This window comes from Anopheles ziemanni, chromosome 3, assembly GCF_943734765.1.
Source record: "Anopheles ziemanni chromosome 3, idAnoZiCoDA_A2_x.2, whole genome shotgun sequence".
Classification (NCBI taxonomy): Eukaryota; Metazoa; Arthropoda; class Insecta; order Diptera; family Culicidae; genus Anopheles; species Anopheles ziemanni.
This window is the reverse complement of record NC_080706.1, coordinates 14,216,479-14,242,743: the sequence shown is the minus strand read 5'-3', so window position 1 is coordinate 14,242,743 and position 26,265 is coordinate 14,216,479. Positions and strand designations below refer to the sequence as shown.

Sequence of the window (26,265 nt, the reverse complement as noted above, 5' to 3'; positions counted from 1 at the left end):
AAATTGAAAATTTTACAGACAATTTAAACAAGTCGTCAAAAATGTTTTAGAACGTACTTGATTTGTTTGCAACAATAATAATCATACATGCTATTTTTAAAATCCCCTTCATACTTAAGGGATAACGGCAGAGTTCATTCAATAAAGCTCAATGTCACCCATTTGCATTATTTCCTACTTTCGCTTCGAAAAAATATGCCTGACCACATGAAGGTAAAGCAGTAAACGAGAAAGGAAACATTTTACTTTAAATTTGACCTCTCACTCGAAATGGGTTACAAAATTAGTCCATCTCATTCGATTCCGATCGATCCGCAGGCAACTCAAACCGCACGACGAATTCGACTCCATTCGATCCGATTCGCAAGAGGTAAAAAAAAAGATTGTTTCAAAAACAGTCTCCACGATTGCGTGTGGGTGCCTTTGAATCGTTTATGTTCTGCATATATTCTACTTATGTCAGGCGCAAACAACCAACCGGCCAGTCCTACGTATCCGGAACGAAACACCTCACGGCACGGCGTGCAACGTCCGGGGGAAGTGATCTCATTTCGGTATCGGCGATCTTCGGCAGCTTCACGCACCTTCAGGCGCCTGTAAATCTGTTGGCCGATCGAGCTACTTCTTGTAGTAGTACAAAGTGAATCCGTAACTCTACGCCCTCACAGCGAAGACCACTTTACGGACCACGAGGTATCACTGGATCACGGAGACGCTTCGAAAACATTCAAACGAGATTATCGATCATCGTAAATTACCTCTCTTTGCGTGGACAATGGGAAAACAACATAGGCAAAGTCAGTTGCAACAATTGATAAAGTTTTGCTAAATAACGTAATATTAATATAAGGAATATGTGTTACAATTTATTACACAATAATGTTTTGTTATAAACAATATTGAGGAAAAGAACTCTTCAAAAATCCTTGCCAACACCTGCCTTGTGCTCTTTTTATGTCGAAAAAATAAATGACAACAAAAGTCAACCCACTGCCGATCTGATCCTCGCCTTGTGATCTAGAAAGGCGAAGAAAACAGGCAGCTTAGTGGCAGATACTAACGCGAAATGGCAACCGAAACTGCAACCGTATCACTTAACGGCCGTTCCGTAGATCATCTGAAGGCTGCCCATTCCGCGACTCAATTGATCCGTAATTAAAACGTCGTAAAATGTTTTATTACGCACCGAGCCTTTTTTCCCGATTTCACCCGGTTTTTTTTCGCTACCATTTCTCCACCCCCGCCCCGGCGGCCACAAATCCCACCCCCAAAGCTGGATTCAAACTGCGTCGAGATCGGGTTTCTCGCCCGACGATTATTGTCGATTGCGTGCCAAAACCACTGTCGTCCAGGCTCGGAGGACAAACTTTGGAAGCGAAACATCAACAACGACTACTACAGAGGGGAAAAAGATAAATACAAACAGGCCAATGTTGCCATCGTTTGTCCATCGATATGGACCAGTCGAGACAAGAACAAGGAGGGAAAAAAAACCAACAAACCAAGGAAAGGTTCAGGTATCGCTCTATCGCAAGCCACCTGGAACAGGGGAAGGAGGAACCCATAATCGTAAAGTACACTATTTTATGCAAATGACTGACAGAAATTTACATTTTTACCGAACTGGCTGGTGCTTAATCAATCTTCGTTTCTGCTGCTGCTGCAAGGAAAACCTTTCAATCGATCGGAAAAAGAGACGTCGCCGTCTCCACTACCGATTCCGGTCTAAAGTGCAATGGCCGTTTTTACCATTGAAAGGGTATACGATACGTTACTTGTGTTATGTGCAACCAGCTATATTTTTTTGTGTTTAAAATTATTTTTGAATGTTCTTATTTATAGTTTGAAAATTAAATTATTTATTTCTCCACAAAATCATTAAATTTTAGTTAAAAATATTTTACCTATTGCTGCGAAGGAAAAAGGAATGAAACAGTTAAATTATACCTGTTCCTTTGAATAAAATAATCAATCCAAAAAGAATCAAAGTGGTCACTTTATAACGAATGATCCAAACACCAGAAAAAAAACGTTACAGATTCACTTTAGATAATTTTAAAAATAGAAAAATTCATTTTCGGAATAAAAAACTGTACTTCACTGTACGGAACTGCAATTCACCGACCGATTCTGATTCCAGACAAACTACCCGGAGACACATGAATCGCTCGCAAACGAAGCAGGTTGACGCCGCACTTATGGCCCCTCATTCCCAGAAGCGAACCGTGACGAGCAACGGGATAATCAAAATTATTATTAGTTTGTGATTGTTATATTTCAGCAAATAAAAATTTTAATCCCTCCCTTCGCGGTCCACCACGCCCCGTTTCCATTTGGGCATATTTTCTCGTTCACTTTACTTCGCTCTGTTGCGGATTGAATCATGGACCGTTCGAATTGATTGTTGTGAAGTTGATTGGATAAAGAAGTTAAGAAAGCCATTTCGCGGGCCGACGAGAGGCTGCGGCCAAAGGGACAGCGTGAAAGTAAGCAACTCCCGAGGCAGGATCAAAGCCAGTGAACCTCTCGCTCGCCGTTCGAAGTTCGCGGTTTTAAGAAGAAGTAACTGCGTACCAACGCAGGTGGAAGGAGGCTGAATTTGGATAATTAAGATACCGAAACCGAGCCTCTCCACGCGACGCAAGGTCGCACGGTGCGGGTCCGAAGGTTTTCAATTTTGGAAACCACCACCATGGAGTGTTATCGTAACTTCGAAGGATTTGTCGTTGTTTTTCGCGGCTTACGACAAGATTGCTATCACTTAATCAGTCAGAGGTGGGAACGGATCCGGTTACACGGCAAGGGATGGTGGTGGCCGAGCGAGAAAAACATTGCTATTTAGTAAAAATAAAGTGTGTTCTCATTTGCATTCGGGATCCTGAGCGCTAATGTGTCGCTGGCTGAAACATTCAATAAACTCGTTCGATGTGGGACGATTGCTTTTTGGGGTAATATTCAACAAATGCTTTCATTAGTAGTGCGTTGGACGTTTTAATTGCAACATACTCTTTCTTGACGATTTCATTTCAATAACGGTTGCTGGAAGTTGTAGTATCAAATCAATTTGCGCTTATCATATAAACTATGCAAAGTACCGTGAAAGTATTGCGTGATATTCTTGCTTCACTATCTCCGAGGGCAAGTAAATTCCCGTTTTACAGAAAACCGTTGCAATTTCAAATAAAATTAAAACAGCTTCGCAAAGAACTCGACGCATGAAATTGTGTAATTTATTTCCCTACGAAAAAGTGCGATTAATTGCACAGAGCGATGAACAAACCCCTAAAAAAAAAAAAAAGAAGGAAGTCCCGCAATCGATCCTTCAGCACCAAATTCACGGAATCGGTGTGAAAGCATGCCCATAAACGGCCCCTATTGTATGCAAATTGGAATTTACTGCGGAACTCGTGGGAAACCGGGAGGGAAAAGGCAAAAATGTGCCAACAACAAATCGGCGACCCGCGGTTCCAAATTTCGGGTAGCATACGGTAATATTTTAAAAGATATCCGTTGCCCCTCTTGCGGCTGCCGGCAGGAAGTCATTGGGGGGAAATATTGAAGATGGCCCCACTATTGCACTTTTTAACAGGTTGCGAAGTGCAGTGCGTCCTTGGGCATTTAAAGCAAAAAAAAAGGGAACCAAACCAAAAGGGGAACAAATTTAATTTAGCACCACAAAAAAAGGCCGAAAGGAAAGCACACCAAAAAACCGATTTCAACCGTTGGCCCCCACCTGTGGGCCGAAAGACGGAATCATTATCGGCGAATTGGTCGTAAAGTTAACTGAACCTGTCCGTTGCTCGGTACGCATTAAATTAAACACCTTTGATGAAGGCATTTCGTTCCAGTTTGTGGTTTTATGAGTATCATTTTGTTTTTACTCGCCTCGTATGCATATGACCACGCGTGTCCCAAAACTTTGTGTGTTCCAGCGGTTCTTTTGCGAGGCTCCACGTGTGTAAAACGATCCGGATTTCGGAACACGCCGATCGATGCGATATTGTTTCTTGGATTCAACACTGACCGACACGGCACCGCCGCTCCAATTAGGACACGGCGTTGAAAGATATTAATTTCCACGAATTGCAGAGTTTTGGGATTTGTTTTGGCTGAACTTGATTGCCTTTCCCTGGCGCGACGACACGTCGTGCGGTTTTAACGATCGATTTGGGTATTCGGCGGATCGTATTTTTATGTCGCCTTTTTCAAATCTGCACAACCAAAGCGGATATCGAAACGCGCGTACGGTGGTACCAGTGAGTTTACTTACTTTATGGTGCTGTAAAGTTTCGCTTGACATTAAACGCACCGCTCGGTGAGAGATAAAACTGGCCAACGATGAAGATAGCAGAGTCGGGACCAGATGATCCTCTTGTGGCTAGTAAGCTCATGCCAGTATTTTCAAATAAAATACTGTGCCAAATTGTCACTTCTTAGAGCGACAATATTAATTACATCCCCAAAGCATTCCCCTTGTGGAAAGTCCCGTGAAATGTTGCCCACCACGTGGTTCAAATAAACTAACAGCTAATCGTACTCCGAAAGCTACTAACGGCGGAACTTTGTTTATCATCCATTCGGACATTTATCGATTGTTTACGTTGTTATCTAAATCGCTCGTGTCGTTGTTTTATTTCACCTTGTCCAATGAATGTAAACACCATAATAAAGTCCCATACCCCCACGAAACAACTGTCCACTACTAATCGTCGATTTGCATGTAGTGAAACGATAGGTGAAAATTCAACCCTAAGGCACTTTCGAAAGCAGTAGGCGGAAAGAAGGAAAGTACCCGGTCACCGTGTAAAGGGCCACTAATTTGTAACACTCCTCTGAATTGTGCCGCACGTTGTTAACATGATCGGGAATAAGATCATTTTGTTAAATTCAAATAAATTATTTAGCTTGTCTGCAACCAGATCGCGATCCCTCGTGGGACACCCCAGCGCGTGTGTGTGTGTGAAAATTTACGGCTACCCTCAATTGCCAGACGCAACACTTTCCGACCAGGCGCAAGCGAATGACCACCAACAACACCTCCTCGCCACGAGTGGCAAAGATCAGTCAGGCAGCGCCGAAAGTTGACTGTTTCTGTCCGGTCTGAAAGTTTATTTTTATTATTTTTAGATGATTTGTTCTCACGAAACACACCTGCTACCAAAAGGTTCCCTTCGCTCGTCCACATCCTGGTTCGAGTAACCCACACATGATGGATCGTGGACGTGTGTCTTCGCGCGGATCTTTTGGCGTGGGAAACGATATCGTTTTCCATTTGCTACCGGGTTTACACAAGCTCGCACAGCAGGTCGTCACGCATGCAGCAAATCTCATGCGTGATGAATTTTAGGAGAATCCATTCCACCGGGCAGCGGGTTTTACTGCCCACTGCATTCTCGCGAAATGTAATCCGCTTCTGTTTTGGAATGCTTGCTTATTCGCTTTCAACACCACCGGCAAGCGGATACCATCTTCACATAGTGTGTTGCGTGCTTATGTTTCTTGTTTCATCTTCGGCTGATCTTCGGCCGGTATTAGATTTCCGCGCCTGAGTCAATGACCGTGCCCGATTAAGTGCAACTATATTTATGCGAACTTTAAGATAAACATACCCACCTTCACGGGAAACAGTGGTTCTTCACAACACCCGGACGGAGACTCCCATTCGCTTCGACAGCGGGTGAAGGGTGCGTGTGTTTAATCATCTTGAGAAGCCAATGCAAACAAACATCCTGGTACCGGGCGCCAAAGGGTCGATCGGCAAACTAAATCAAAACGTGACATCATCCTCCACGTGTCTTTTTGAATGGTGTCTACAAAGAACGAAGGAAATTTATGAGTTTTTAAGCTCACGTTTAACGTTCCATATAATCTCGAGGCATCATACAAACCCGGCAGAAGCGGCACGTGGTGTGGTGAGGGACTTTCGGTTTTTGGCTGCCCTCTGATCCGCATGATGAATGATCACGGAAAAAAGTTTCCCCCAATGCCAGTACGACACGGAGGGTGGAAGAGTTGTGTTTCGCGTAGAACTGTTTCCAAAAAAGATGATTAATTTGTTCACATCTGCGTTGCTGCTCGAACCGGATTCCTCAAGGTATTTACCCAATGTGATATGCCTTCCACCGGTAACATTCGATAAAATCGCAAAACGTCCATTTTCCATTGTGGTAAACATATTTTTGTTTTTTTTTTTTATATTTATTTGGTTCATTATTATGAAGACGATCTTGTTGTTTCACACGATCACAAATCAGCGCATTATCTTCCGCGTTTACAGTCAGCTTAAATAATGTGAGGGGAGGCTAAATGTGGGCGTTATCTAGTGTTCTTTTCAGCTTTTCATTTTTTTTTTTTTTTGCTTGTGTTCATACGAACGTTCGAAAAAGAAGCATATGCCGGTAACGTTACATTCATTATTGTTCTTGATTTTTTTTCTTCACATGGTTTTACGATTCGTTTCGAAGACAATCTTCCTTACATGTTTACTTTCGATTTCATCTCTTTTGGAAAGCCGTGTTACATGATTTTGATACTGAATAATATCATATATGGGATAACTAGAATGTCACTTCGGTTACTAATGATGAGAATGTATGAGAAAGTATGTGTGTCTGGTTGCATTACGCCACCTGATAAGTGGCAGGAGCGCTGTCCATTTACCGGAAGTTTAAGCTAAATTCATACACTGAATGCATACATGGAATGTATCTTAACACACGATCTCGTTAGTTGAAGACCTGATGTGTACATGCTTCAAAGGCATAGCTTCGCTTTTTAATGTTTGCCTTTGTTTCTTTGCTGTTTTTGTTTTTGGTTCTTTTCTACCTATCATTTATTTCGCTCGGAAACGATCTTCATTTGTGAATACATCCTTGTAGGATTGGTGTACAAAAATAACAAACGCAAATAATAACATTTTTAAGCTTACGACTGACGTTTTAAGTAATATAGAATGCAAATCAATACTGGGTATTTGAAAAAATCGTATGCGTATCGCTTGAATGCTTATCGATTCTGTTTGCAGGCATTCCACACAAAAAGCTGTTTTGAAATACATGCCCAGTAATTATCGTTTGTGAGAGGAAATACATTATCACACGTATTTGGAATCCTTTAAAAAAAAAGCCACCCAAAAAATAGAACTGGCTATGCGTCGATTGTGAATTTTCGAGAAAAAGGCTTGCTTCATTGAGATCTTAATGCTAAGAAAAATAGGAAATCATTTGCCGTAGCGAGATCTGTAACGGAATTCGCGAAAAAAGCGTAATAAAACCTACAAAATAAACAAATAAACACAAACGAGACACGCGCACACACACAGAACGAAAAATCACAACATAACGAGATGGAGAGGACGTCGTCCTCTAGTCCCACAAGGATGATTCGGGACATTTTGTTTTTCCTACAGTTAAATGTTAATATATCGCAGCAGTGTAGTAGTCCTAGAGTAGAGTTGTGACCGGGCTGGGTTCCCGACAGTTCAGGCCGGATGGTTGCTAGGGAGAATTGTTGACGAAAACTGGCGCACATGAAATCTGATCTGAAAGGTTAGAGATTTAAAAAATACCTCTCCCAACATACCACCGGTCGGCTGAAGTGGGGTTTACCCAACACGGTCCATCAAACGAGTTCGCTCCATTGCCATGTTTTGTGCGAGTGTGGTCAACCGAATCCTCACCCCAAGCTTAGCGGTAGAACTTAACTTCCGCCTCTACGCAGTCTTTCATAAGCTCATCAAGCTCCTGGCACGCTTCGCCAGAGTGTTCGCTAAGGAAACGATTGACCTCATCCATGCAGGTGGCCTCGAGGGAGCTCAGCAAGCTACCGACCAACCCCCACTTCCGGTTGCTGTGCAGTCGATGGAGCAGCGTTTGCGATTCGCCCTCCGGCACTCGGGTTAAGGGCGAAATCTTTGCTCCGGCAGTGAAAATAAACGGTTTGAAGACGGATTCCTCCACCTGCGGAGTCGCCGTGAACCAGTGGCAAGCCAGCACACCTTCCGCACTCAGCACCGACACCTGGCTCGGGCCGGTCGGTGGATCCGAACCGACCGCACGTAAACATTCAAACATTTGCTTCAAACCGAAGGCTCCTTCGGCTCCCGGTTCGTGCATAGGCCAGGAACGGGTGGCCGCAGACGCCGGACTGCCTCCAAGTGCATCACTAAAGCTAAACTCTCCCGCGCCATCCCACGCTCCGGCCTCTTGTGCCTTCGATGCCAACCCCTCGGTGCTGCGATCGAAAGCACTTCCAATCGTGAATCCCGTTGCGGCCAACGCTAGGCTACTTTCCTGGACCTGCTTCGCCGCCCAAAGCTGGCCGGCCACATTGAGCAGCCAAACGGCCGCCGGATCACAAACTACAAAGGCCGCCTTCAGTGCGTTTTTCTCTTCCGGTGCGTGTTTTTCCACGAGCCCCACCAGCGTATCGATCGCTGCCGACGCACTATCGCTGCGCTCTAGACCTAGGCGCACCAGATCCACAGCGGACACTTTTCCATCCATAACCGATCCTTCGCTGTAGGATAGGGCAATGGTGAGGGCCTTCTCGTTGGAGCCGCTCTCGGCGCCCCAGGTGCCGGCCGGCTTGTTCAGGATGACGGCATAGCTTGACGCCACTCCCTCGATTTCACAGCCGCTTGGAAGTGAAACTGCCTCACCGTCAGTCGTCGCCGGCACGTAAATGACCTCCGACACCTGCTCGGCCGAGCCCGTACCGTTGCGTCCGAAAATAATCTGCTTCCGGTTGGATTCCGTGCAGGGCGGAAGCACGACGAACGTTTCGCCACCGTAAGCAGACATTTTTCACTGATTGCCGTCTGGTCTGGAAGTTGGGTTTTGCTTTTTCTTTCTCACTCGCTACGGTCGATTAGCGTTTGACTCGCTCTCGTCTCACTGTGCGAGACTGCTTTCACTCCTGCCAACCAATCAATAAAAAAGGAAAATTGTGAAAGTCTTTGATATTCTTCTGCGTGGACAATTTACAGCCCAGTTAATACATTTTCCTAAAGGGAAAAAGTGAATAGAGTGCAACTACTTACAAATCGGTACAAGCCTTTTTGCCAGCAACTGGAAAACACCTTCACAACGCGCACGATTTTTCGATTTCTACGACTGGAAAATGCAGACGAACGACTTACGAACGAGTGAGATCAGACTAGTGTTGGCAGAATCGGAATTCGGAAGATTCGAAGATTCGATCCCTAGACGGATTCCAAAGATTCGAACAAACGACCCGCTAGGCGATTTCGAGCAAATCGTCCTAAAAAACGTCCTACGTGACACAAACATCGAGCAGTTTTGTATGGTGAGTATTTTTGTATTTTGTTTGTTTGTTTTGTATGGTGAGATTGCTCGAAAAACGTCCTACATTTGTTTCATCCAGATACAAAAAAGTAGAACGTTTGTTCGCTGCCTAGCGGGGAATGAGATCAGACTGACTTGAAATGTCATTCCATTCCAGCAAATTGCTCACGCGAATTCGAGAGAAAATTTGAAGAGTAAAAATTGGGTCGCTGCGAGCGCAGAAAAGCAAAGCAATGCCAGCGTCAACCTGGTATGTACACTTAATTTAAGATTGATTTGTAATACCCACACAGAAAAAAGGATATATGGCCTTAGCAGCCGGTCCTTTAACATTAATAGAGGTCTATGTCACCAGATTAGCTTGCGAACGCCCAGGAAGCTGGATTCAATAGCCCTACTGGTGTAAATCCTCGACGAAGAAGAAGAAGAAAATTTGTAATACAATGTACGTATTAAAAAATAAAACTGAACACAAAAAATTAACACTGAAATATCGAGATCCAAATTCAGCAGAAATTTCAAATAAAGTTTACCAAAAACCAGATTTCAGGCAACATGCTTTTGGTAGAACCTAGTAGTGATGTAGCCTTGGTTTTTTCCACGCATTGGGGAGAGTGTTGCCAAACATCGGCCTTGCAGTGTTTACGATTCTGTGCCGGGGTAAAAACATACATTTCTTACCAACAAACTAACAAAATAATTTGATTTAACAACAGTTTCATGTAAAAGAACTTTCAATTATCCTTTAGATACAACCGGATAGGACGATTTTATACCCGATGGGTGTTATAATTTAAAAGTGGGATTCTAGTTCAGCTCAACTAGCAACACTGCACACCTTGTCAAGCGGAGAAATAAAATGGAGAATTTTGTGTGATTGTTGATTTTGCACAACAGCACTTCGTCGCGTTTGTCAGAGAGCTGTTTTCCAACGCAAATCATTGTATTTTGCAAACGTTTTCTCTGCCGTAAACGGGTGCCGGAACGTTTCCCGTGCCGTGCCTACGTTGGCCATTCGCGGAAAAGTGCACGCGACGTGTCGCCCTGGAAACGCTACCCCCTTCGTACGGGGAAACGCATCGGAAAACGCGTTGCATGTCGCGGGTGGTTCGCCTTGTGCAAGTGGTACCTACAAAACAGGTCGATTTTAAGGATAATCCGAGGTGGGATCAGTGAACATCCACGGTGAATCGGTGGTTCTGTGTGGTTTTTCTGCCCCGAATCGCGAGGTGCGCGACGACGCTCCAGATCCGGTTTCCGGGAGATGGCAGAAATGTTTGTTACCGCGTAGTGTGCGGTGGCGGAGCAGCAACCACACAAGAAGAGCAAGGGAAAGTGTAAGAAGTGGCACACAAACATACAACACGTTCTTCCAGCAGAACCATGATAGCTGCTGCATTGCACGCCTTCTACCGCTAGGTGCAATCGGGAGTGGAGGAAAAGTTTGATGAAAATCTGTGTCGGTGCATCGCTGGTGGCGGTGCGTGCGTGAGTGCGTGCGTACATGCGTGCAGGAGTCGGCGTTCTTCGCGGTGTAATAAGGCGCCACCGTCCGCAGTGTGGGACGCGATATGGCGCGTTGGAAGCCCGATTTTAAACAATCGTGAGGGCGTGTGGTGTTCAGGATGCGGTTTTCCCGTGGCGAATGCGGGTGCGGTGTGGATTGTGTGTTTGAATTAAAGTAGATAAAACGGAGACGGTCTGTTGAATAGAGACGTGAAAATACAATTCGTGCGTGCTGTGCAAGTGTTCCTCCCAGAATCTGGTGGGATCTTTCAGCGGCAACCCTCCAGATATTTCACAAAACCCCTTTAACGACCCCCAGAATTCGCATTCCACAGCGCAGCGGAAGGTTCCCAGTTTTTTGTTTCATTTCCGGCTGCGGCCAAAACACTGCGCGCACTGATTTCGTTCAGTGGATGGGCAAAGGGTCAACTTTAATCCACGGACCAGAATGAAGGAGATGGTCGGTGGATGTTGTGTCTGTTCAGACGATCGCGGCTGGTCGGAAAATCCGCTAGTGTACTGCGATGGTCAAAGTTGCGCCGTGGCGGTGCATCAGGCGTGCTACGGAATAGTGACGGTCCCGAGCGGTCCCTGGTACTGCCGGAAGTGTGAGAGTCAGGAGCGGTCGGCCCGGGTCCGCTGCGAACTATGCCCCTCGCGGGACGGTGCCCTCAAGCGCACGGACAATCAGGGATGGGCGCACGTCGTGTGCGCCCTGTACATTCCCGAGGTGCGCTTCGGGAACGTGACGACGATGGAACCGATCATTTTGCAGTTGATACCCCAGGAGCGGTACAACAAGAGTGAGTTTTCCAGTTGTGAACGAAGGTTGCCCTAGCTAGCAGTTTTTGTTGTCATACCATCTTCCATCCATTTGCAGCATGCTACATTTGTCAAGAGGCGGGAAAAGGTTCGCGCGCCACAGTAGGCGCTTGTATGCAGTGTAACAAATCAGGTTGCAAGCAGCAGTTTCATGTAACTTGCGCCCAACAGCTTGGCCTGCTTTGCGAAGAAGCCGGCAACTACTTAGACAACGTCAAGTACTGCGGCTACTGTCAGCATCACTACAGCAAGTTGGTAAGTGCCCGAATAAGAAAGCCAATTCCAGATGATAAACATTCATTGTTTTTTCTACTTTTGTTTCGTAGAAAAAGGGCGGCAACGTGAAAACGATCCCTCCGTACAAACCCATCAGCCATGAGGCAAACTCAAGCGATGGGCCTTCTTCGCCCGAAAAGGAAATGGAACCTCCGCCTGCGCAGCAGCACAGTGGGAGTGGTGGAGGAGCGTCTGGCGGCAGTGGAACTAGTGGAGGTGGTGGCGGGAGTGGCAGCAGTAGCGGTACCGGTGGGCTTAAATCGACCAGCCGGCTTTCCGGTGAGCCGACCATCGGAGGTTCGTCGTCGACCTCGTCTTCCTCGTCGTCCTCCTCCAAGCAGCGCAAATCCTCGAGCGCTTCGAAGAGTTCAAGTGGTGGTTCCAGCTCCAACACTTCGTCCTCATCGTCCTCTGCGTCTTCCTCGGTGTTGGCATCCTCGGGGGGTGCATCGGGGAGCGGCGCAGCGATGGCGGGCGGATCTTCCTCCATGTTGTCCTCATCGTCGTCGTCATCGTCTTCGGGCATCTCGAGTTTGTCTGGAAGTGGTAGTGGAAGCGGTGGTACCGGCAGTGGTGGCGGAATGGGCAGTTCTGGAATCTCTGGAAGTGTTAGCAGTAGCGGATCAAGCAAGGGCAGCTCGGGCTCGTCTGGGGGTGCGGGTGGAAGCGGTGGTGGTAGTGGTAGCTCCAAGGAGAAGGATAAATATAGCAAAAGTGTAAGTATTCCCAACATCACATGGAGATTTACAGATAACTAATCTACAACCCCTTTTCTACAGCGAGATAAAAGCTCCAAATCGTCGAAATCCTCCAGTAGTAGTAGCAGTGCTAACAATAATAGCAGCAATAGCGGGGGAGGAAGTTTCAACAGCAGTACAAGTTCCGGTAGTGGCAGTAGTAGCCTTATCGGTGGAAGCACCAGCCAATCTTCGAAGGACGTTGAAATGGGCTCTGCACTCGGTACGGGGTCGACCGCGATGGGAGCGCTTGGATCATCGTCCTCCGCGCAGGGCTATTCATCATCATCCCTCGGCACTTCCGGCAGTGGCAAGCATCACTCAGACAAGTCGGACAAAGCAGGAAGCGGAAGCAATCAGGGTGGATCACTGGCGGCACTTTCTGGAACAGCGGGCACATCACGTGCGGCGTCACTTTCGCCGGCCGCTATTCCAACCACCCTGATCATCAAACCACCGCTGGATCATTCAACGGGCGGAGGCAAGGAACAACTATCAAAGGAAGCGATTGCGAAGATGAGCACTTCCAGCAACTTCACCGAAACGATCGTGGTCAACTCGGACTCGGTGTACAGCCACGGTGGGAGCGGTGGCTCGACAGGGGGCCTCGGATCGACGTCTGTGATCGAGAGTGGTGGAAAAATGTCCATGGGCCAACAGGGTGCCGGATCTATTGCCGGTTCGTACGGCAGCGGTTCGTCTGGCAACTCCGGTGGTGGATCTACGAGCGGCAGTGGTGGGGGTAAGAAGCGAAAAGCGGACGCCCGTTCGACACCAACATCCGCTGTCGTGTCCAACGATATGGATATCAACCGGTGAGTCTTGCTTAAACACAAAAATCAGCTCAATCGTTCAATCCTTATACTTGCTTTCATATCTTTCTCTTTGAGGTTTAGTGACCTGATTAAGGACGTCGCCGTTTCGATCGTGCCATTATCACTGAGCAAAAACGATCACATCGATTCTTCGTCAATCGGAGGAGGACACGAAAAGGGTGTGAAAAAGGTAGGTGCTTGTTGTTTTCCTTCCTGTTTATTATCCAGGCCATGACACACATCTCTTTTGGAATTATCCTTTTAATTCCACACTTCCTTGCAAATGTGTTTGTGACACGGTGGTTCCCGGAACTATCACATTGACGAAGGAGGGCCGTATTATTTTACATCCAGGTGTAGAAACGATGTGTAAAGAGAAAACATCGAAAACAGAAGAAACCAATACAATGAGAGAAAGGATATTTTAATGCAAAGGATCATGTGAATCCGATGGTAAAGTTGTTCGCGATCAGCATGATGACGCGGTGTCTTAAAAAGTGTATGAAAATAAATTGGACACCGCGTAGATCCCGCATGAGGGAATGCAACGAACAACAAGACCCTTCGATTACTCTTCATGGTGTTAGTGTTGGGTAGCAGAAGAGGTCCTTTGCAAATCCGGTGCGCCGGTAGGGGAATTACATCCCCTTTATACGCATTTCCTCGTTGCCTGCCTGCTTGTCCGCACGTACGCACGCAGGTTTGAATAGGTAATCAGAGGAAAAGAGCACGACTGTGCTTAATTACGCATACACACAGGATACAGGATGATACGCCGATTGGCGCAAAGGTAGGCTAAACGAAAGAAGGACTGGTGCAAAAAGCAAATAGCATTTTTTTTATAGATTCAATCACGGTAGAGAACCCTCTTTTCACCGAGAGTAAATCCTCTAGCAGCAAACATTATGAAACGCCGCATCCGTACGGCGAAGTGTGCTTTACGCTTGGAGAATATATTTTTTTATTGGGGTGTAGAGGATCGCGCAGGGACGAAAGGTACAGCATCGAATCGGATTGGATGTAATAAAAAAGCATTCCTTCACGAGCGGCGGAACAACATGAGGTTGCGAAGAAGAAAGCCATCTGTGTACCGGTGGCAATACCGGAGGGCCTACTGGCATACAACGGTCGGCATTCGTTCGAGCCGATCTGTACGGTGTGGTTAACCCGGTCGTGTTCGCGGCGCGATCCAACCGTATTCCGATGAAGCGATGACAAATCCGGTGTACCAGAATGTTCGCTTATGAAGCGATCATTTGCTGTGCCCTTGACGAGTGATATTCTAGTGGTGATTGAAACGATCATACGAAAGCTTACAATATAAGTGAAAAGAACTAGCGAGAACGATGAAGCACAAGAGTCACAAGAAAGAGCGGCGCGAAAAGAAGAAAAAACACCGGGAACGCAGCAGCCGCGAAAGTGGCGACGATGTCCGTGTCTGGCTGAAGCTGCGCTTCGACGGCGAATATGTCCTGCGACGCTGTCTAACTGGCTCGTTGTGCTCTGGCTCTTGCTTACAGGCCAAAACCGACACCAGCTCCCCGCTGCACCATCCGTCGGCGCCGGCCGCAGTGACGTCGGCGGCGGCAGGAGCGCCGGCATTGATGCCGGAACCGAATCTGCAGAATGTCAGTCCGAACCTGATACAACAGTCGTCACATGCATCGAGCATTATTTCGTCGTCCTCGTCGGCTTCCTCAACGTCCGCCAGCTCGTCGGCTTCCGCTGGCAAACAACATCAGGTAAGATTCCGTTGAACGTGGAATAGTTTTCACCCGGGTGTCTCAGTGTATCACGCCGGTCTTATTTCGGGGAATTCTAATCCACATACACACACACACACGCGCGAATACACACCAACACACACACTCACACTGCATACACTGTCCTTGCGAGCAATCATAATCGAGCAATACCTGTCCTTTTGTCCAACGGGGTGGGTAGTTAGAGGGTAGTTTCGGGGTCGGTAAATATGGTTTCATTTTAGGGGCCTTGGGTATGTACGTTATTTTCAGTTTGGCTGGCAGGAAAAACAGAGCGCACTTTTGATTTTGCACCCAAAACCCCCGAAAAAAGAAGAAACCGGGCCGCTCTCTGATAATCTCCCATCTCCTCCGACCATCTCGTCATCATTTTCTTCCAGCAACAACACACCACACCACACTCACCTCAGCAGTCCGCAGCACCGCAGCCTCCGCCGCACACGCCGAGTCTGGTGGTGTCCGTTCCCCTGTCGACGGCTACCGTACCTGGAGTTAACCTACCCGCTAGTAACAGTAGTAACAGTGGTAATAGCAGCAACAGCGGCAGCATAAGCTCCGCCAACAGTAGTAGCAACGTAAACCATAGCGCTAGTCTTAGCACCGGTGGCAACAACAGCAGTGGTAATAGCAGTAGCAATAGCAGCACGCCGAACATCATAGCACCTGGTCAGCTGGGAGGGACCAGCGTCAACAGTGGTGTTGGGAATGCGGGCACCGGTTTGTATCAACAGATTTCGCATCGAGCGGGTGATCAGTTGATGGTAAGTGGGTGGAACAGACGGGGCGGGAAGATACTGTGGGAAAGGTTGGATTGCTCGAAAGGAATTGCATCGGAAGGAGGGAGGAATGTACCTATGCTTCAATGCTGTCTTTACTAACACTCTCCTCTTTCTCTCTTTCTCTCTGCTCGTCCATTTACCTGTCAATTTGTTCTTCGTTGTAGAATGCCAGCACGAACCGGTCTAGTCCCGTGATCCAACATCAATCGATACAGGGCTTGACGCAGAACATCATCCAAACCTCCACGTCCTCGATTGCCTCGACGTCGTCGTCGTCGTCCACCTCCGCCTCATCGAGCACGATCACACACCACCATCATCTCGATCAACGGCAGTCGCCCTCGATGCGAGCCTCCCCTGCGACGGCCACCGGAGGCAATGTCATAACGTCCGTGGGCCATCACGGTCAGGAGCACGGGCTGTTGCTGTCCGCCGCCACCGGACCGCCCGGAACGGTGCTCCAGAGTATCTCACCCGTGCCGATGAGCGCTATCCAGAGTGCCACCTCTTCACCATCGCCCATCATCGGCGGAGGAGACAACAGTAACAGCAGTGGTGGTGGTGGTGGTGGGCTCAAGTTTTCCTACGAAAAGCAACCACCGACGACGAACGCCCGGATAGCGGCCCTACAAGAAGAAGAATCCTCCTCGGGTGGTGGCAGGAGGTCCAGGTACGGGTGAGGACACATGATGTTTTCTTTCTTTTTTTTAGACTAGTTAATCTTTATTTGCCAGCCTGACTGTTCGCTTTCGTGTCGGTTAGTTTTCGCAATCGTTTTGGACATGGGAACTTCTCTAGAAACGGTTTATCGGTGAAAGATACAATTACTCATTAAACTCTTCGTACGAGAAAAGATCATGCTTTTGATTTTTGTTTCTCACTCACTAGTAGAGCCAAGCAGTTTAGTTTTATTAAAAAAATAGCCTGTGTAAAACTGTTTTAAAAATGTTGATCATCGACCCGAGTTGATGGATGGATAGCATTAAAATCTTTGCTAGTACGAAGTCTTCTTGTTATAGTTTAAATGTGGCTACCTATTTCTGTATTAGTTTATTACGCCAGACGCCTGCTTCGTTCCATGTTCCAGATTATTTTTTTCGTCAGTCTACTACGATGGTACTTCCTTATTGTTACAAGGTTATGGTTTGTTTCAGTTTGTTTGCTGCCTGCTAAATGTTGCTCAATAATTACATTTGGCTTTAAAGTTTAAGGGCAACAGATGAGCTCCGATTGCACCCCCGTTAATCACTTATACTAGCTTTTTTGTTGCCATAAGTTCCGTTTGTCGTTGTCGCTGTTTGCAAAGTTTTCTTGTTGGTTTTTCAATGTTGATTGGTTTGATAATGTAACACAACGGCTCCTCCTACAATCCGACTCGTCCTACCCCCCCCAAACCCCCCACTCTCAGATCGCATTCAAGAGAACGAAACAGTGGCAGCGGTGGTGCTGGTGGTGCTGGTGGCGCTGGCAACAATGGGAATGTCGCTACCGGGAGTGGTGCCGGTAAAACTCGTACATCGAAGAAGCGTTCACAACAGCAGCAGCAACAACAACAACATCATGATCGTGGATCCCCCCTGAACGTGGACAGTTCTGGAAGTCGCAGCCTAACATCGCCTCCTCCAACTTCCCGCGGTGGCTCATCTCAGCAACAGTACCAGTATGGAAGTAACGAGGATCATCATCACTCGCAGTATCCAGGTTCGGGAGGTAGCAACGCACCGGCGGGTGGTGGAAACAATGCTAGTAACAATGGGAGCGTACTTTCGATGGCCGCAGGGACCGGATCCGCGATTGCATCCGTTGTCGTTGGGTCCCACCAGCATCACCAGCAGCAGCAACAGCAGCAGCAACATCATCACCATCACCACCAGCATCATCACATACATCAGCAACAGCAGCAACAACAGCAACAGCAACATCAGCATCACCATCAATCGGCAATGGGATCAGGAGGATCTCATGGGCCCACCGCCTCACTTCCCTACAACTCGGGTGGCTCGCACTCTACCGCCCAGTCACAGTCTCAGAGTTCATCCGCCGCAAACGCTAGTAGCCATGCTTCCACCTCGACTTCCAGCTCCACTGTAGCTTCTTCCAACGCTTCACTGTCCTCTTCTGCTAACACAAACTCCTCCGTCACTGCTTCCGCGCGAGCTTCGGATGTCGGAGTCCCGTCGTCCGGTGGCGCACATGTCATCGAAATGGCCGGATCAGGGAACTATCACGCAGGTGGTGGTGGTGGATCTATCATAACCGGATACGCACCACCACCGAACAAATCCTCCAACAGCACGGGCGGCAGAGGTGTAGATGGCTTCCAGCACCATCACCCATATCAGGGCCAGAGTGGCGGTTCCAGCGTTCTCACCACCAGTAGTAGCGAACAGGTCAACAATACCGGTGGCGTCAGCAACAGTGCCAACAGTAGTAATGCTATTAGCAATAGTAATAATAACAACAGCATCCTCAGTAGCAATAATAACACCATCAACACCACCAGTAGTAGTACTAACCATAGTGGAAGTGGCGGCGCTAAAGCTTCCAACCACAACCAGCCCGCCGCTGGAAGCACAAACCCTGGCTCTACAGCTGGCGCCAGCTCGGGTAGCAGCAACAGCAACCTTAACCAGTCTAACAATAATAGTAGTACCATCGTATCGACGGTTACCCACACGAACAAAAAGCACCGTGCGTCGTCCTCGCACCATCAAACAATCGTTGAACTTTCGCCATCGCCGTCTACTTCCAGAACGCCCGAAATGACCGCACTAGCGACGGCCGGCGGGGCGTACGGCGTCACTTCCTCCCTCTACGGTGGAGGCTCTTCGGGAGGTGGCGGAGGTGGGTTGAAGTTTTCGTACGAAGCGCAACCTACGAACCCGATAGCGTCGTCGGCGGCCGCCTCCATGAGCAACAGCATCAACAACACCATCAACTCGGTCATAGCTGCCCCGCAGGTGAAAGACTCTCCGCCGAGTTCTCCCGGATCGGATGGCGGACCAACGGTTGGTGCCCTCGGTGGCCGAGGAACGAAACGTAATCGGAAAATGTCGTCCAATACGGCCACCGTTTCGTCGGTGGCATCAGCGGCGGCAGCAGCAGCGGCGGCGGCGGCATCGTCGTCGTCGGTGAATGTTTCAAATATTGGAACGGCATCGATTGTTCCGGCATCGGTTGTGGCCTCGGCTGGTGGTGGATCGATGGTCAGTGACGCGAAGGAAGGCAAACTGTTTCAGAACGGCGGCGGAGCAGCCAGCGCCGCCGGAGGTAACATCGTTTCGGCAACGCATATGTTGGGTAATCAGCTGAACACGAGCAGTAGCGTTGCGCAAAAGATGTCCGATCAGTTGAGCATGGAAATCGAAGCGCACACCTACGTTCCGGGACCGATGGAACCCGGACCGCCGTTGATGGGACCACAGTTTCCGGGAAAGGTACGCATCCGATACAGTAAAACGTGAGGGAACTGTAATTCATGTGAGTTTGTTTCTTTTTTGTAGAATCGCACTAACAACCCCCAACCTGTGCCATCCGGTGGTGGCGGTGGTGCATCCCTTAGCTCGATGCTGACGGGAGGCGCTACTGCGACGGCGAACGGCAACACACCGCAGAGCTTGGAGCAGCTCCTGGAGCGTCAATGGGAACAAGGATCTCAGTTTCTTATGGAACAAGCGCAGCACTTCGACAGTACGTGTCTGGATAGGATCCGCTAGGATCGATCCAAATTTGGCAACAGAATAGGGTCTAGCAATCCTTTTGGTCCCACATCCATGATCCGGATTCAGATCCTTCGATTCTCGTGCTCGATTCTTTGGGATTCACATTCAGAATCCTGAGTCAAATACGGGATCTGTATCTTTCTTGTTTGGAATCTGCGATTGGAATTCTTTGATATCTGGACATCAACTCTTAGCGGATCAATCAATCATATCAAAGGATCAATAGCAATCTTTCGCATTGGACAGCAGGGATTCGGATGGGATTCAGAGGATCGCTTCCAAACCCAATCCGAACAAGTTGGAACGAGTCCCAGCTACGATTGAATCTTCGTAAAACTAATTGGAGTGTATTTGTTTTATAATTGAATTTTTTTTTTCGTACATTTCCACAGTTGCCTCCCTGCTGTCCTGTCTCCATCAGCTGCGGAGTGAAAATGTCCGACTGGAAGAGCACGTCAACAATCTGGTTGCCCGGCGGGATCATCTGCTGGCAGTGAACGCACGGTTAGCGATTCCGCTCAATCCAACGGCGGCCCTCGGCGGAGTCGGAATTATCGGAGCGGCAAGTGGCGGATCTGGAGGCGGCAGCGCCGGTGGTGGCAGTGGAGGAGGAGTAGCAGCTATCGGTGCTAGTGGTGGCCCTCCGTCTCAAGGTAGTGTTTGCCGCAACTAGAAAAGCCGCACTCACTGTACCCACCCCCATTTGCCTCTCTCAACTATTCAGGACAGTTCAACAGCGTGCACGGTAACGGACCAATAGATGTCACCGTGGCCAACGTATCATCGATCTCTGGCCGCTCTGGTCGTGGTCGTGCTGATCAAAATCAACCACCATCCTCCCAACAACAGCAGCAGCAAGGGGCCGGCCATTACGGACCCGGGGCCGGCAACAACCCTGGCGGTGGAGTACCGTTAGAGAATGGTATCGATTTTCGGCACACCAACTCGTCCCACTCTGCCACCAACAGTGCTTCGATAAGGTAAGCCTCCATCCACCCTCCTTCCGGTTGATGGGGAATCGTCACAGCACGACGGCATACAAGCGAAACAAAACAACAAAACGAGCACAATAGTTCATTGATAACAATTTTATGTCGATATGATTTCCAGCTAGCTTCAATTCAATTCATCCTTTTTCGTCATCAACATCACATCTGGGCTGTATATTGTTTTTCTTTCGCATTCTCTAGTTCTGGTTGTTTGTTTCCTTCATCCTATATCTTTTATAAATATTTATAATTTTTATCTTTATTTTTCCTCTCTTTCCTCCCTTTTCTTTCTTTATTTCTTTCTCTCTATTGAATCATAATGGCGGTGTAGCGAAAAACCCAACACGATCTATGTGAATTTTTGAGGTGTAACTTTCACATTAAAACCGATTTCACAGCGAGAAGATGTCGAGATGTGCAATTACGATTAGTTTTTGTTTTCTTTTATTTAACAAAAGACCTCGTAGACAACCGCGTTTCACAGATACAAACTTAGCTATATGTAGAGTTAAAGGACGTAATATACTAGCACCATAAGGATCTAGGGCCGCTAGGGAGACAGATTTAATTCGAATTACGAAGCCACAAATTCAAATCGGTAGATTCCGATGCATGCGGGGCGTATTTTAGCCGTGTTTTCGCACCGAGCAAAATAAAGACACGGACGAGCCCTTCTCGTTCGCTCTCGCCGCGAACTTTTTACTTGAAATACGTTTTATAAGTGGACTGCCAAATGCCCCTCCGGGTAGGTTTTAAGATGCGTACCTTAAGTGAGAATGGAACAACACTTGGACGTTGTTAGGTCTATAACCTTTCCTTTGCGTTTTCTTATTGATTTATTTATGAACCAATATATAAATCCTTTTATCCACCGTTCGCACCATGCTTTGAATCTTCTAGTTTATTGTGGTTTTATAATAGTGATCGCTTCGATCTAACCGGTTTCGATAAAATTGTGAATTTGCGTGTTTTATTTCTTCTGTTGTTTCCAAAAACAAGAAAAATGATTTGGTAAATATTTTACCAACATGCCAAGCAAACATAAACTCAATCTTTTTAGTAATATTATTTTACGTCTTAGTTCTGTTTGTTTTATAAGTGCGCCCCCTCCCTTTTTTCGTTCCTGTTCCTTCGTCCTCCGAAATTCGTGCACTCCCGAATGCAACATAAAGTTTATTTATGTGTATTTTCCTTAGCGAAAAATTAGCTTAAGCCAATTAACTGTGGTTTACTGTCAACGTAAACGTAAAGTAATAAGACACGATACGGAAGGAATCTAGCTAAAATATTAATTATCGTCCCTCTCCGTACTAGGTGTGAAAGTGTAGCAAAAACAACAACAAAAAAACAGTAAAAAAAAGTAACAGAAAATGGAACCGCGTGGTCGATGATTGCCGATAGAAGAAGAGAAAAAAAAAACAAATATCGTAATATATAAAACATGAACTTCAATACCTCTCGATATTTTTCCGGCTTCCTACCGCATCTGTTCCCGAGGAGGTGAGGTATGCATTATATCTGGAGAGAAGATGTTATAGAACAAAAACACAAAACAAAAAACCTCCCAGAAGAGATGGGATAGTGAAGTCGGAAAAGAAACATAAAAGTACGAACCGTTTCTATATCCTCTCAGTAAGGTTATTGCAATGGATTGAACAATTATTGAAAGAAGTATAACAAAAAAAAATATAAATAATTTTTTGTAACACAGACTCGCTCATCGATGCCTTATTATGTATGATTTTTGTTTTATATTATGGTTTGCTGCGTACTTCCATCATCTAGTCTCAGGGAGTACTTTTGTAAATAATTCTTTTCGCCGCCGAACTCTTCCTTCCAAGGAATGTCATCCATGCTTCACACGGTTCATTATGCGGGGTTTAGGATTGATTATTAGAATGTTTTTATTTTCCCGTAAGTTGTACAATTTGGTTCGCTTGTTGGGTTGGGGGGTTCATCATTGCAGCAGCACCGGAAACAGATTTTTGTTAAAGTTTCTGTGAAAGTATTTGCTTTTTGGTGGCGCACAAACGATGATCGATGGGTATCAAATTTAATATAGTTCCTTGTTTATATATGTACATACATTCACAAAAATACTGTGCGCCGGCTTTCATTCGAAGTGAATCCTGGTGATAGAAGATCCTGGCACCCAGTTCCTGCACCACATACGACACACACACATACACACGCTCTACAATATTTTCTCTGTGTGTATGGTTGTACACGTTTTTGCTTCCTTTTTGAAGGCGCCACTCTCCTCCTTCAACCCAACCCCCGTACCCGGCACCTGCGGCAGCTCCGGGTAGTGGAGCTTCCAGGGCGGTACCATCGGGAACTTCCGTTACGGCCGGTTCTAGCGAACCACCCCTACCGGCGGCGTCGTCGTCAGGATCGGTACGAACCAACACGGCGATGCGCTCATCGTCGGGGACGTCGGGTAGTCTATCCATCACTTCCAACAGTAGTAGCACTTCCAGCAACAGTAATAGTGGTGGGGACCGCAATAGCACCGCAATCGTTGGTTCATCTACTGCCGGAAACGGACCCGCCGGATCGAACCCGATGGCACCGGGAAGCTCCAACAGTTCCGGTGCTTCCGGTGGGGCTTACACCGGGGCATCTCGCGAGCAACAACAACAGCAGCAGCAGACGATTTACAACACCGCACACCAGGTAGAGTAACTCCGACGACAACCTGGTCAAGGCTCACGATGACAAATCCATCGAGATATGCTCTTACCATCGATTTCACCTTATTGATCACCATTTCATTCGCTCAATCGAACTCGTTCATCCTTCGGAAACACAATTGGCATGAAGCAAACGTCCGTTAACGGCCGCAATTCGGGTGTATGGTTTGTGATTGGTGTTCAAAATTTTTGGCGCGAACAAAAAGGTCCTTGTGTTATGGTTTTAACATTTTTATCTCATTCGTGAATTCGTCCTTCGCTCATCGTCACCATCGTCACTCTCATCATTATCTTCATCATCATCATCATCATCATCGTTGGTCGAGTTTGTCGCGGGGACAATATTCCATTCCATCACACAGGATCGTCCCCGAACGTCGATCTACTACATCATTTAACAGTGTTTCCTTCCGCCCACTAACCGCATACGATGCGCAATAATATGTGCCTATCTTTCTTTCTCTCTCTCTCTCCTTTCGTTTGTCGAATTTTCTCAAATGGAATATATTGTATTGTGCCCCATAAACGATTATGCCCAACCAAAAACAAAAACCCAAACAGCCTACACACCAATTACGCCGTGACGCCGATGTTAGTAGTCATGTTAGAAGTAGCTGAAATAATAATACCGCTGCGCTACCCCGAAGCCTCGCAAGCCGACCGCCGGCCACCATTAATGAAAGCCATTTTGTTTCCAACCGAATAGATACCCCTCTTGCTAGAGCACCATCAGCAGGAACATCATTTGCATCATCATCATCATCCTCATCATCTTCTACATCCGCAAGTGGCAGCGGCACCTCCACCACCACCACAGCAGCAGGGAGGCGGCAATCATTCGCACCAGAACAACCATCATCCAGGGCAGGGGGTGTCCGGAGCGGGTCCACCGAATCACCATCCGACCATAAGCAGCACCACCACCACCATCAACAGCAACAATGTTCTGCATCATCATCAACAATCGCAACAACATCTGATGTCGCACGCCGCCCATCCCCATCATATGGCCGGCAGCTTGAACAGGGCGATTGTTCAACCTTCGGGTCGTCCAGTGGCACGACCGGGCGCTGCTACAAACCACCACCATCTGGCCCACCATCTTCCATCGCATGGGAACCATCTGCAGCACCACGGGACAACACCGCCACTGATGGGCGCAAGCGGAACTATGCCACCGCATTCGACGGTCGGCCACCACGGCGGGCCACTGAACTCGATCGAGAGCACGAACTCCCGGGGACCCACAACCCCACCACCGCCGCTACCGCCAGTGTCCCACTCTCACCGGCCGCCAACTCACTGAGACGCTGCGCGCAGGTCGTTAGCTTTATCGATCGGTTTGTTCAGCAGTCCTCTTCCGGGCCATCGACCATCGAGCACCGCCATCGGAATGGCACCGGTCAGAAGTACAAAGATTTCTCGATCGATCGGATCCTTGGGGCGGGTGGTCGAGGCATACAACTACCGATCCAGCCCCCCGCTAGAAGGCTCCCGTCGTGGAGCAGAACAGATCCTTTCTCCTCGCTAACGCAGTATCGCAATGCGATTAATCCGACGGACACGAGCACGAGTGATGAGGATGACGATGATGATGATGCTGATGACGATGATGACGACGAGTACGATAACGATGGTGATGATGAGTCGGACGAAACGGACGGAAGTGGTAACGGGGGTTAGAAAAGGTGTTATTCTCTGTCTAACATTGCAGCTTGCGCGGAAAACGAACATAAAACCCGGACTGTGGAACCATTTTCAGTCTCCATCGTGTCGCTTGACGAGTAGATTACAAGCCCCAGATTAAATTAATACAAGGCAATATTAACCGTCGTTCCGAGTTGTACATAGCTGTGTTCAAATCTCAAAGAAACGCGCACACATTAGGGGGAAGGAAGGATGAAGGCAGTTCATCTTTTACAAACAAAAAAACAAACACACCCACTCACAGACGACACTTTTGTGCAGATTGCAGATAAGTTATTGGATCAAATTTTAATGAGAGAATATAAAAGTTAACCTATATTTTAAACATGATCGCTGCCCCCCTTCCCTTTTGCTTTCACAAAATGCTCCAAAATGCGCAGCACCCCCTTGCTTGGGAGAAGAAATAAACGACCCCCTCTTGAGGAAGCAAAAACACAATTATGAGATGGTAAAAGAAAAATCACTCAGGTATATAACACAACAGAAGCTCTAAAATAAATTCATATATTAATATATATATATCTGCATAGACAAATTTAGAAAGGTACGATTAAAAACACAGAAAAAAAAAGGTGAATAGTGTGTGGTGTAGTAAAGACAAGACTTTCTAATCAGTATCAGTAACGATTTTACCAGTGCCGGCGATATTTCGCATGTGGTTAGTGGATCGAATTGTATTTATATTGTTTTTCTTTTTCCGCCTCAATTTTCTATAACGTAAGTGAAGGTTATATTTATTCCATTCTTCGATAGGATTCCGTGTGATGCGTTTCGCTATTTGTGTAGCGCCCTTTTTACGAACAAAAACTCTTTTAACACCAGTTTTCCTTAACTAGACTGATTTTGGTTTTTCGACGCGATGTCTATTTCGTGGTGGCGTAACCTGTAGGGAGCCGGTAACGGTAAACATATAGGTAGTAGTTTTCTGGGAGGGAGACGGAATGGAAAACAAAAAATATACATTGCGAGACCTGCATCCTTAGCTACGATATTAAAGAAAATCCATTAAAACAATGCATAACTTATAAAGCATAATTGGAACACAGTATCCACGTATCCAGTACCTATAGTCTCGCGCATTCGCAACTCACTCAGAGCCCTCAGACGAAACGGCAAGCAAACAGATCAAAGCAATCCGAGAACATTAGCAT

General features: G+C 47.1%; 2 protein-coding genes across 2 annotated transcripts; one reads left to right on the top strand and one right to left on the bottom strand.

The window, feature by feature from the left end:
- Positions 1–7,611: 7,611 nt before the first annotated feature.
- On the bottom strand, positions 7,612–8,802 carry LOC131287643 (secernin-3). Its single transcript, XM_058316710.1, has one exon. It carries the CDS (start codon positions 8,799–8,801, stop codon positions 7,686–7,688), a length of 1,116 nt encoding a protein of 371 aa, XP_058172693.1. The 5' UTR covers position 8,802; the 3' UTR covers positions 7,612–7,685.
- Positions 8,803–10,982: 2,180 nt separating this feature from the next.
- On the top strand, positions 10,983–25,090 carry LOC131284158 (mucin-19). The gene is made up of 17 exons (XM_058313013.1): positions 10,983–11,614; positions 11,692–11,888; positions 11,960–12,625; positions 12,689–13,461; positions 13,543–13,651; positions 14,982–15,203; positions 15,605–15,985; positions 16,168–16,679; positions 17,412–17,816; positions 17,934–19,440; positions 19,507–19,693; positions 20,118–20,378; positions 20,450–20,705; positions 22,964–23,390; positions 23,969–23,998; positions 24,114–24,680; positions 24,728–25,090. The coding sequence occupies exons 1-17, from the start codon at positions 11,260–11,262 to the stop codon at positions 25,088–25,090; spliced, it is 7,218 nt and encodes a 2,405-aa protein (XP_058168996.1). The 5' UTR covers positions 10,983–11,259.
- Positions 25,091–26,265: the final 1,175 nt, after the last annotated feature.